This window comes from Procambarus clarkii, chromosome 19 (genome assembly GCF_040958095.1).
Source record: "Procambarus clarkii isolate CNS0578487 chromosome 19, FALCON_Pclarkii_2.0, whole genome shotgun sequence".
NCBI classification, from domain to species: domain Eukaryota; kingdom Metazoa; phylum Arthropoda; class Malacostraca; order Decapoda; family Cambaridae; genus Procambarus; species Procambarus clarkii.
This window is the reverse complement of record NC_091168.1, coordinates 31,710,967-31,723,297: the sequence shown is the minus strand read 5'-3', so window position 1 is coordinate 31,723,297 and position 12,331 is coordinate 31,710,967. Positions and strand designations below refer to the sequence as shown.

The following is a 12,331-nucleotide window of genomic DNA, read 5'->3' as shown; positions in this document are numbered from 1 at the left end:
CCAAAGTCCAGTGGGGGGTTATGGCTACTGCCAAGTCCAGTGGGGGGTTATGGCTACTGCCAAGTCCAGTGGGGGTTATGGCTACTGCCAAGTCCAGTGGGGGTTATGGCTACTGCCAAGTCCAGCGGGGGGTTATGGCTACTGCCAAGTCCAGCGGGGGGTTATGGCTACTGCCAAGTCCAGTGGGGGTTATGGCTACTGCCAAGTCCAGTGGGGGTTATGGCTACTGCCAAGTCCAGTGGGGGTTATGGCCACTGCCAAGTCCAGTGGGGGGTTATGGCCACTGCCAAGTTCAGTGGGGGGGTTATGGCCACTGCCAAGTCCAGTGGGGGTTATGGCCACTGCCAAGTCCAGTGGGGGTTATGGCTACTGCCAAGTCCAGTGGGGGTTATGGCCACTGCCAAGTCCAGTGGGGGTTATGACCACTGCCAAGTCCAGTGGGGGTTATGGCCACTGCCAAGTCCAGTGGGGGTTATGGCTACTGCCAAGTCCAGTGGGGGGTTATGGCCACTGCCAAGTCCAGTGGGGGGTTATGGCCACTGCCAAGTCCAGTGGGGGTTATGGCCACTGCCAAGTCCAGTGGGGGTTATGGCCACTGCCAAGTTCAGTGGGGGGTTATGGCCACTGCCAAGTCCAGTGGGGGGTTATGGCCACTGCCAAGTCCAGTGGGGGTTATGGCCACTGCCAAGTCCAGTGGGGGTTATGGCTACTGCCAAGTCCAGTGGGGGTTATGGCTACTGCCAAGTCCAGTGGGGGTTATGGCTACTGCCAAGTCCAGTGGGGGTTTATGGCCACTGCCAATTCCAGTGGGGGTTTATGGCCACTGCCAAGTCCAGTGGGGGTTTATGGCCACTGCCAAGTCCAGTGGGGGTTTATGGCCACTGCCAAGTCCAGTGGGGGTTTATGGCCACTGCCAAGTCCAGTGGGGGGTTATGGCCACTGCCAAGTCCAGTGGGGGGTTATGGCCACTGCCAAGTCCAGTGGGGGGGTTATGGCCACTGCCAAGTCCAGTGGGGGGTTATGGCCACTGCCAAGTCCAGTGGGGGGTTATGGCCACTGCCAAGTCCAGTGGGGGGTTATGGCCACTGCCAAGTCCAGTGGGGGGTTATGGCCACTGCCAAGTCCAGTGGGGGGTTATGGCCACTGCCAAGTCCAGTGGGGGGTTATGGCCACTGCCAAGTCCAGTGGGGGGTTATGGCCACTGCCAAGTCCAGTGGGGGGTTATGGCCACTGCCAAGTCCAGTGGGGGGTTATGGCCACTGCCAAGTCCAGTGGGGGGTTATGGCCACTGCCAAGTCCAGTGGGGGGTTATGGCCACTGCCAAGTCCAGTGGTGGTTATGGCCACTGCCAAGTCCAGCGGGGGTTATGGCCACTGCCAATTCCAGCGGGGGTTATGGCTACTGCCAAGTCCAGTGGGGGGTTATGGCTACTGCCAAGTCCAGTGGGGGGTTATGGCTACTGCCAAGTCCAGCGGGGGTTATGGCTACTGCCAAGTCCAATGGGGGTTATGGCTACTGCCAAGTTCAGTGGGGGTTATGGCTACTGCCAAGTTCAGTGGGGGTTATGGCTACTGCCAAGTCCAGTGGGGGTTATGGCTACTGCCAAGTCCAGTGGGGGTTATGACTACTGCCAAGTTCAGTGGGGGTTATGGCTACTGCCAAGTCCAGTGGGGGTTATGGCTACTGCCAAGTTCAGTGGGGGGTTATGGCTACTGCCAAGTCCAGTGGGGGGTTATGGCTACTGCCAAGTTCAGTGGGGGTTATGGCTACTGCCAAGTCCAGTGGGGGTTATGGCTACTGCCAAGTCCAGTGGGGGTTATGGCTACTGCCAAGTCCAGCGGGGGTTATGGCTACTGCCAAGTCCAGTGGGGGTTATGGCTACTGCCAAGTCCAGCGGGGGTTATGGCTACTGCCAAGTCCAGTGGGGGTTATGGCTACTGCCAAGTCCAGCGGGGGTTATGGCTACTGCCAAGTCCAGCGGGGGTTATGGCTACTGCCAAGTCCAGCGGGGGTTATGGCTACTGCCAAGTCCAGTGGGGGGTTATGGCTATTGCCAAGTCCAGTGGGGGTTATGGCTACTGCCAAGTCCAGTGGGGGTTATGGCTACTGCCAAGTCCAGTGGGGGTTATGGCTACTGCCAAGTCCAGCGGGGGTTATGGCTACTGCCAAGTCCAGTGGGGGTTATGGCTACTGCCAAGTCCAGTGGGGGTTATGGCTACTGCCAAGTCCAGCGGGGGTTATGGCTACTGCCAAGTCCAGTGGGGGGTTATGGCTACTGCCAAGTCCAGTGGGGGTTATGGCTACTGCCAAGTCCAGTGGGGGTTATGGCTACTGCCAAGTCCAGCGGGGGTTATGGCTACTGCCAAGTCCAGTGGGGGTTATGGCTACTGCCAAGTCCAGTGGGGGTTATGGCTACTGCCAAGTCCAGCGGGGGTTATGGCTACTGCCAAGTCCAGTGGGGGTTATGGCTACTGCCAAGTCCAGTGGGGGTTATGGCTACTGCCAAGTCCAGTGGGGGTTATGGCTACTGCCAAGTCCAGTGGGGGTTATGGCTACTGCCAAGTCCAGCGGGGGTTATGGCTACTGCCAAGTCCAGTGGGGGGTTATGGCCACATCTGAGCTATGGTGCCATGTTGGTATTACACACATACAGAACATGTTTGGATCACTGACCATCAACGTGTTCACTGTAAACAATGGTAGTGAAGCCTCAGTATTTGACTCACTTCCTTGTGGTCATCTGTGAAGGTTCACCATCACCCTTGTGTAAGGGAACAATGATGGATGGAGTTCTTGTTATAGCTTTTGTATAGCAGAAAAAGTATTTTGGAATGCTCTCTATTTCACGGATGGTCTTTAGCTCCCTCTTTGTCTCTCGCAGATTTGACATGATTCTTGCAACTTTAGCTCCAGCGTTTGTGTGTGTGTACACGGCCTTGCTTGTGGCTCTCAGTCAGTAATTCTGGTTTCACAGACACTCTCAGAAACAAAAGTATCTTGAATCTCAGATCACCTCTCCCCCCTCACTCTCTCACTGTCTTGCCAGTCACCACAACTTCTCCCTTACCACTGCTGCCTTATTCAATCTTGTGTTGATATCCTCAAAATGCATCCGGAGTCTGCCAGTGCAGACCGCTTATCACATGCCTCTGTATGACTAACCATCCTGTGTGATGGGGATTTTTTAGCATCACCTAGTTAGCTTTTTTGACACACTGTACTCCACTTCATATAGTCTAGGGCAGCTAGTTCTTGACACACACTATACTCCCCTTCATATAGTCTAGGGCAGCTAGTTCTTGACACACACTGTACTCCACTTCATATAGTCTAGGGCAGCTAGTTCTTGACACACACTGTACTCCACTTCAAATAGTCTAGGGCAGCTAGTTCTTGACACACACTGTACTCCACTTCATATAGTCTAGGGCACCTAGTTCTTGACACACACTGTACTCCACTTCATATAGTCTAGGGCAGCTGCACTAATGCACATGTACCTCATATATTAATAAACAAAAATCCCCCTCACTCTCACAGTGTTGGCAGGCTCCACAGCCTCACAAATCTCTGTGTAAGAGAGTAAAGGAAGGAGGACACAGCCAGACACACGGGGGTTGGGGGGGGGGGTAAAGCAAGTAAGCAGAACAAGGCAACAAGGGGGGAGGGGGGGGGGCACCACGGGGGCCACGGACCCCCATTAGCCAAATGACAAGTGACAGGAAAATGGGGCAAAGGCACGAAATAGGTTACACCTGAAAAATTTCTGAAAAGGGGTAAAAATAATGAAAAATATATCAGTTCAGTGGGAAATGAAAGGTACCGTAAAACTAGAGATAAGGAGGAGTATACCTGGAGTATACCTGGAGTATACCTGGAGTATTCCTGGAGTATACCTGGAGTATTCCTGGAGTATACCTGGAGGGCACCACAGTGCCTCTATTCCCCAAAGGTGGCCCTGGGCCAGACTCCTCTTGTGCTCTCAGGAAAGGGCAAGAAATATACCCGTGCCTGATTCAAGAGTTTGTCTCTCTTGAACACCCCGGAACAAGGCCCGACATCCCTGGTGACAATTCGATCAGTCAGGCTGTTGCTGTTGGTGGCCGGTAGGCCGTATATACGTCAGTCAAAATACACGCCACAGTGTAACACTACAATTATCACAGACACCCTAAAAATTGTGCAATGAATCATTCGGAACCACGTATGTCAGACCCATCCTGGAGCATGCAGCCCCAGCAAGGAGTTCATACCTTGTCGAGCACAAGACGAAGTTGGAGATGTTCAAAGGTATGCCACTAAGCTAGTCCCAGAACTAAGAGACATGAGGTACGAGGAAAGGCTGCGGGAATTGTACCTCACGTCACAGGAAGACAGAAGAGCTTGAGGAGACATGATTACCACATACAAAATTCTCAGGAGAATTGACAGGGTTGATTAGGTGGATTATTTAGCACGGGTGGTACACGCATAAGAGGACACAGGTAGAAACAGGGTACCAGAGTAGTTAACAAATGGAATGCATTAGGAAGCAATGTGGTGGAGGCGGACTCCATACACAGTTTCAAATGTAGGTATGACAGAGCTCAATAAGCTCAGGAACTTTTATCAGCAGATTGACAATTGAGAGGCGGGCCCAAAGAGCCGAAACTCAACCCCGCAAGCACAAGTAGGCGAGGACACGTCATGGTATAACATGATATATAGCAGACCAAAACAGTCTCCTATAAAATATAACATGACACGTTTTCTATGAGCCCGGCAGCCACCACTAACTTGGCCAAATGAGCCGCCTCTCAACTCTCTGAACTTCACTGTGATACAGGTGAACCATTACTGGGGCTAGGACACCTCTCAGGTGTATTGAGGTCACCCTAGACGGGCCGAGGGTGTCCCAGAGGCCTTCATCTACTGCTGGCCGGACACAGTGGTGGCTCAACTTGGCTCCATGTGTTGCTTGTGTACCAGGAACATGGTGGATAGTGTCTGGTATGGGTGAGAGCGCTGCTGGTAGTAGACCCCTGCTTGATACCTGGTTGATGGGGTTCTGGGAGTTGTTCTACTCCCCAACTGACTTGTGAGAGTTTGGTCCACCAGGCTGTTGCTTGGAGCGGCCCGCAGGCCCACCCCCGCAGATCAACAGGGCCTTCATACTCCCACCAATTCTACACTTCCTCCCGCAAGTTCTCTTCCAGTAATGCATTAAATTTGCCAGTAAAATACTGAATAATAATAATGGTGGTGAATGATGAATAACAGTAACAGGAATGTTTTACCGGTCACATGCGTGCAGTAGATGGTCTCTGTATTGCCCTCTGGTCCTGGAAGTGTGGAGTGTGTAGTGGTCAGGTCCAGGTCACCAGGTCGTATGAGGTATGGGTATGAGTCAGGTCGAGGTCGAGGGAGGGGGTAGACGTACCGTGCGCGCTCCGTTAAAATCGTGACATTAACAGGGATTCTTAGGACTACTGCCGTGGATTACTGATTACAGACATAACAAAGTGCATAGTAACCCGCTGGAAAATTGAAAATAGTCATTAACAATAGAACTTTGTCTACCAACCAGGTCGGTAGTGATCAGCCTGGGTGATCACGCCAGCAGCCAGGAGGCCTGGTTGATCACGCCAGCAGCCAGGAGGCCTGGTTGATCACGCCAGCAGCCAGGAGGCCTGGTCGACGACCGGGCCGCGGGGACGCTAAGCCCCGGAACAACTCCAAGGTATGACATCCTTCCATATTATGCGTCTCACAAGCCACTCATTTCCCTGCCCGCCATGCTAAGTTTGTTCTCCTGTCTTCACTCAACGGTCGCCCCCCCCCACACACACACACCATTATTCTCACACACTTTACACACCGTTCCCGTTCTGAGAGATTTAATTGCATCTTGGAGCACAAGGATCCATCCTTTAGAAGATGAATTCATTAACACCAAGTAATTAAGGAATTTCCTTGCATTTTTCTTCCTCACCCTATATAACATTTTATATATATATATATATATATATATATATATATATATATATATATATATATATATATATATATATATATATATATATATATAATCACATCATCCAGTACACAATGAAAGATTTAAATGACATGTGTTTGCAGCTTTTAAGAGTTTTCAACAAAACTATTCATGATGATTTCTGTATTGTCAGCTGAGGTAGACAACAAGTTGAGCTACAGAACTTTTACAGAAGAAATCTATTATCAATTTTTCTCTTACATAAGATATTGATAAGCACCTCCAAAGGATACCTGATCAACCAGGCTGTGACTCATACGTCAGGTTGAGAGCAGCCGCGTCACACAGCCTGGTTGACCAGTCCAGCAACCAGGAGACCTGGTCAGAGACCGGACCCAGGTTACGTTGATCCTCGAAATCATCAAAAAGGTAAACCCCCTTCTCTAATGGGGGTAGGAATGACACACTCCACCCCCCTCCCCTAGTGGGGGGTAGGAATGACACACACCCCCCTAGTGGGGGGTAGGAATGACACACTCCACCCCCTCCCCTAGTGGGGGGTAGGAATGACACACTCCACCCCCCCTCCCCTAGTGGGGGGTAGGAATGACACACTCCACCCCCCCCTCCCCTAGTGGGGGTAGGAATGACACACTCCACCCCCTCCCCCAGTGGGGGTAGGAATGACACACACCCCCCTAGTGGGGGTAGGAATGACACACTCCACCCCCTCCCCTAGTGGGGGGTAGGAATGACACACACCCTCCTAGTGGGGGTAGGAATGACACACTCCACCCCCTCCCCTAGTGGGAGGGTAGGAATGACACACTCCACCCCCTCCCCTAGTGGGGGGTAGGAATGACACTCCACACCCCTCCCCTAGTGGGGGGGGGGTAGGAATGACACACACCCCCCTAGTGGGGGTAGGAATGACACACTCCACCCCCTCCTCTAGTGGGGGGGTAGGAATGACACACTCCACCCCCTCCCCTAGTGGGGGGGTAGGAATGACACTCCACCCCCTCCCCTAGTGGGGGGTAGGAATGACATACCCCCCTAGTGGGGGTAGGAATGACACTCCACCCCCTCCCCTAGTGCGGGGGTAGGAATGACACTCCACCCCCTCCCCTAGTGGGGGGTAGGAATGACACTCCACCCCCTCCCCTAGTGGGGGGTAGGAATGACACTCCACCCCCTCCCCTAATGGGGGGTAGGAATGACACACTCCACCCCCTCCCCTAGTGGGGGTAGGAATGACACTCCACCCCCTCCCCTAGTGGGGGGTAGGAATGACACACTCCACCCCCTCCCCTAGTGGGGGGTAGGAATGACACACTCCACCCCCTCCCCTAGTGGGGGGTAGGAATGACACACTCCACCCCCTCCCCTAGTGGGGGGTAGGAATGACACACCCCACCCCTCCCCTAGTAGGGGGTAGGAATGACACACTCCACCCCCTCCCCTAGTGGGGGGTAGGAATGACACCCCACCCTCTCCCCTAGTGGGGGGGGGTAGGAATGACACTCCACCCCTCCCCTAGTGGGGGGGTAGGAATGACACTCCACCCCTCCCCTAGTGGGGGGTAGGAATGACACTCCACCCCTCCCATAGTGGGGGGTAGGAATGACACTCCCCCCTCCCCTAGTGGGGGGTAGGAATGACACACTCCACCCCTCCCCTAGTGAGGGGTAGGAATGACACACCCCACCCCTTCGTGGGGGGTAGGAATGACACACTCCTCCCCTAGTGGGGGGTAGGAATGACACACTCCACCCCCTCCCCTAGTGGAGGGTAGGAATGACACACTCCACCCCCTCCCTTAGTGGGGGTAAGAATGACACAGCCCACTCACAAGACAGAGTGGAGGACACACACTAGACATGTACCGCTAGGCTTGATGCCAATTATATTATTATGCAGTGGAGCTGCACCAATTGTCTAGGCTTTACGAGGGTAAGAACCATAATTACCGGTAACCCGGGATAGTGGCCCTCGCTGGAGGAACACTTCACACCAAAGGAATGGTGTCAACTGTTAGGGCCCCACCTAACAGTTCACACTAGTGGACTCGGACCCCACTGGACTCGGACCCCAGCCATTAGTAAGGGCACTCATTTGACGACTGACAAGTATGAATTGGTTTTCTTCAATGGGAAGGTTACCTGGCAATCCACCTACTGGATACCTGGTTGATGGGGTTCTGGGAGTTCTTCTGCTCCTCAAGCCCGGTCCCGAGGCCAGGCTTGGCTTGTGAGAGTTTGGTCCACCAGGCTGTTGCTTGGAGCGGCCCGCAGGCCCACATATACCTGGTTGATGGGGTTCTGGGAGTTCTTCTGCTCCTCAAGCCCGGTCCCGAGGCCAGGCTTGACTTGTGAGAGTTTGGTCCACCAGGCTGTTGCTTGGAGCGGCCCGCCAACCCATCCTCGACTCAAGTTCATTACATCCAGCGGTCGACCCCACAGACTAATTTTTAAATGCTGTTCATTCAAAACGCGAATTTTCTCAAATATTAAAATTTATTATATTGTGCATATAAAGGCATAGGTTAGGTTAGGTATTTAAGTTCTGTTGGCGATTATTTGTATTTGTAGTACGTGGGTGAAGCATTTACAGCGTTGTGGTTGGAATAAAATTCGTCAGTGAAGCACTTGTTCCGGAAGTGTTCGAACGTCAGCAGTCGTGAGTCGTGTGTAAACAGTTTTTCATTCATAAACAACTGGGGTTTAGCAGATGTTGATAGTTCTCTCTCAGAGTACCTGTTGCACCTCTGCTCTTCAACGGGGGTATTCTGCACATCCTGCCATGCCTCCTGGTCTCATGTGGTGTTATTTCTGTGTGCAGGTTTGGGACCAGCCCCTCTACTATTTTCCACGTGTAAATTATTATGTATCTCTCCCGCCTGCGCTCAAGAGAATACAGATTTAGGCTCTTTAGTCGGTCCCAATAGTTTAGATGTTTTACTGAGTGGATTCTAGCAGTAAAGGATCTCTGCACGCTCTCCAGGTCAGCAATTTCTCCAGCTTTGAAAGGGGCTGTCATTGTGCAGCAGTACTCCACTCTAGAGAGCACTAGCGTCTTGAAAAGTATCATCATCGGTATAGCATCTCTAGTGTGAAAGGTTCTTGTTACCCAACCTGTCATTTTTCTTGCAGTTGTGACGGCTACTTTATTGTGTTCTTTAAAGGTAAGGTCTTCCGACATGAGTACACCCAGGTCCTTTACATTGCCTTTTCGTTCTATGTTATGATTTGACTGAGTTTTGAACGTGGTTTCCGTTTTTATATTTTCATTTTTTTTCCGTATCTCAGTAGCTGGAACTTAACTAAACACCATATTATTTTTTTGCAGCCCATAGAAAGGCCTGATTTATATCTAATTGGAGGTTTGCCGTGTCCTCTATGTTGTCTACTCTCATGAAGATCCTAGTGTCATCTACAAAGGATGATACAGTACTATAGATTGTGTCCTTGTCTATGTCCGATATGAGATTAAGAAAAAGTACTGGAGCACAGTACCCTGGGGGACTGAGCTCTTCACAACTGATGGACAGGATATTATTTTGTTGACTATTACACACTGGGTTCTGTTAGTCAGGAAATTGTAGATCCATCTGCCTATTTTTCCGATAATTCCTTTTGAACGCATTTTATGTGCAATAACACCATGGTCACATTTGTCGAAGGCTTTTATGAAATCTGTGTAAATTACATCAGCGTTTTGTTTGTCTTCCATGGCATCTAATGCCATATCATAGTGGTCCAGCAACTGCGACAGGCAAGAGCGCCCTGTTCTAAAACCATGTTGTCCGGGGTTATGGAGATGCTGTGATTCCATGTATTCTGTGATCTTACTTCTTAGCACTCTCAAAAATGTTTATGATGTGCGATGTTAGTACTATCGGTCTGTAATTTTTTGCCTCTGCCTTATTTCCTCCTTTATGGAGTGGTGCTATCTCTGCTGTTTTTAGTATGTCAAGGATAACGCCAGTATCTAGGCTTTGTCTCCACAGAATGTGGAGGGCCTGCGATAGTGTTTTTTTTTACAGTTCTTGATGACTATGGAGTTCCAAGAATTCGGGCCTGGTGCAGAGTGCATAGGCATACTGTTTATGGCTTCTTCAAAATCCAGTATGGATAGGGTGACGTCTGATATATGATTTGATGTTGGTATCGTATCCATGCAATCTTCAGTGTGTTTATTGGCTCGCTGAAAACAGAGTCGTACTGCTTCCTCAGTAACTCGCTCATTTCTTTGTTGTCATCGGTGAAAGTTCCATCTCCCTTTCGCAGGGGCCCGAAACTAGATGTGGTTTTTTATCTTGATTTTGCATAGGAGAAAAAATATTTCGGATTTCTATTTCACTGATGGCCTTTTGCTCTCTCTGCCTCTCCTGGGTTTTGTATGATTCTTGTAACTTGAGTTCAATTGTTTCTATTTCTCTACCTAACCTTCTTCGCCGTTCTTGAGATAGGGTGCGACTCTCAAGTGTTCCGCGATTCGTTTTCTTCGCCTATATAGGGAACGACGTTCCCGTTCCAATCTGCATCTCTTCCTCTTTTTTCTTAGAGGTATGCGGTTTGAACATATTTCTAGTGCTACTGAGCTTATTTTTTCCAGGCACTGGTTCAGGTTTGCATTTTCTAGCTGATCTTCCCAGTTTATTTCTGTGAAGTCCTGGTTTATTTGCTCCCAGTTTATCTGTTTATTATTGAAGTTGAATTTGCTGAAATCTCCTCCACCGGGAATCTGGACTGGTTTTGAAGGTCTATCCCCCATGGTTGTCAGAACTTCAATTAAGTTGTGATCTGAGTAACAGGTATTTGTAATCATTATGTTCCTGATCAATTCATCATTATTAGTGAAAATGAGGTCCAGCGTGTTCTCCTTCCTAGTTGGTTCTACTATTTGCTGGTTTAAGGCAAACCTGTCACACATCCGTAGCAGGTCATTTGCATGTGCCTGTTCATTTAGGCTACTTCCTGGTATTCTTTCTGATATTACTGTATTAGCCAGGTGCTTCCATTTCACGTACCATAGGTATTGCAAGGGACCCAAGAGCCGTAGCTCAACCCCGGCAAATACAACATTGGCCTGTACTCGTAAAGCATGTATGCCACCACTTACGACACACAGTAACAAAGATTGAGGAAAGATGTACAGGTTTCGTAAGCGGTTGGGTAAATGCTTGACGACTCCTGGCCGAGATGGGTAGAGAGATCCTTGGCCCAACTGCTCAGCCCCGACACCCCAAATGATGCCAGCCTCTGCCTAGCAGCACCCGACACCCCACATCCAAGGTGACATCTACTAGGCGAGTACCTGGACCCCCCCCCCCCACACACACACACACACACACACACACACACACACTTTTCAGACGTAACAGTACATTCCAAAATCAACTTCCACAATACAAAATGGGTGCGAGATAAATGTATTGAGGATTGCAAAGCATAATCCTGTGTGCCGTAATTACCAAGCAATTCATCCAGGAAGTGTGCAAGACAAGCCGTGCAGGTCACCCCGGGCTCGTTCATACAACACTATCAACGCTAAACCTCACTACCATATATATTATATACAAAAATATCCATACTTAGAAAATGCAGGCAAGTCCTGGGTCACTAAAGGCGCTTCACGCCACTTTACCTACAAACAAAAGTGTGTGAGAAAGAAAAGCGGACAAAACTTGTGACTACAACTGAGACGAGCCAGGGGCTCCACCATGCACTGTACACCGCTATGTAATAGAGCTCACGTATGTAACAGAGCCCCATATTTAATAGAGCTCGTGTATTTAATAGAGCAGTATAGCCCTTAGACGGCTCGGCTATTTAATAAAAGTCCTACAGTGTGGTGCGCATTACAAAAAAAATAGTTCACAAGTAAAAAAAAAAATCAAATCAAAGCGCATAAGGCGATGTGAGCCGTGTAAGGGTTAAGGGGTCCAGATGTATTAGTGTAGGAAGCCACCACCAGAGTGGGTACAGGCCCGGGACAGTGCCTTCCTCTCTCAACTCAGGTGAGGTGAGGTGAGACCCTCGCTGAGTAGAGAAGGTGGCAGGGTGCCCCGGGTGCCGTGCCAAGGACACTACGCCACTCATGACCCAAGGAAACAAAGCAGAGGAAACATAGAGGTGGTAATACCGCCGACGGTGATGGTGGAGGTGTATCTGGCGAGGCAGGGCGGCGCAGCGTGGGCGTGGTAGTGGGAAACGTGGGCGTGGTAGGGGGAGTGTGGGTCCAGGGGGCGCCGCCCCGTTGTGAAGACCAATCCTCGCAGCCCTCTCTCAGCCTCTCCGCCACCTACATCGCCCGCAAGAAAACTGGGTCAAACTTGAGAAGGAATATACATTA

At 50.5% G+C, this 12,331-nt stretch overlaps 2 protein-coding genes across 3 annotated transcripts in view; one reads left to right on the top strand and one right to left on the bottom strand.

The window, feature by feature from the left end:
• Positions 1 to 1,281: 1,281 nt before the first annotated feature.
• On the top strand, positions 1,282 to 2,619 carry LOC138366401 (spidroin-2-like). Its single transcript, XM_069327443.1, has one exon. The coding sequence runs from the start codon at positions 1,282 to 1,284 to the stop codon at positions 2,617 to 2,619; it is 1,338 nt and encodes a 445-aa protein (XP_069183544.1).
• An 8,746-nt stretch (positions 2,620 to 11,365) lies between these two features.
• LOC138366257 (uncharacterized) overlaps positions 11,366 to 12,331 on the bottom strand; it is a 111,426-nt gene continuing 110,460 nt past the window's right edge. Inside the window, exon 2 of one of the 2 annotated variants that reach the window (XR_011229117.1) lies at positions 11,366 to 12,280. Coding sequence is in view for 1 of the 2 variants with exons in the window: in XM_069327221.1 (XP_069183322.1) it covers positions 12,075 to 12,280 (206 nt within the window). In the remaining variant the exon portion in view is untranslated. The remainder of the gene's footprint in view (positions 12,281 to 12,331) is intronic. The other variant, XM_069327221.1, reaches the window with a different exon arrangement.

Excerpts from the sequence above, each read along its gene's own strand:
- LOC138366401 (XM_069327443.1), top strand. The coding sequence starts at position 1,282 with ATGGCCACTGCCAAGTCCAGTGGGGGGTTATGGCCACTGCCAAGTCCA.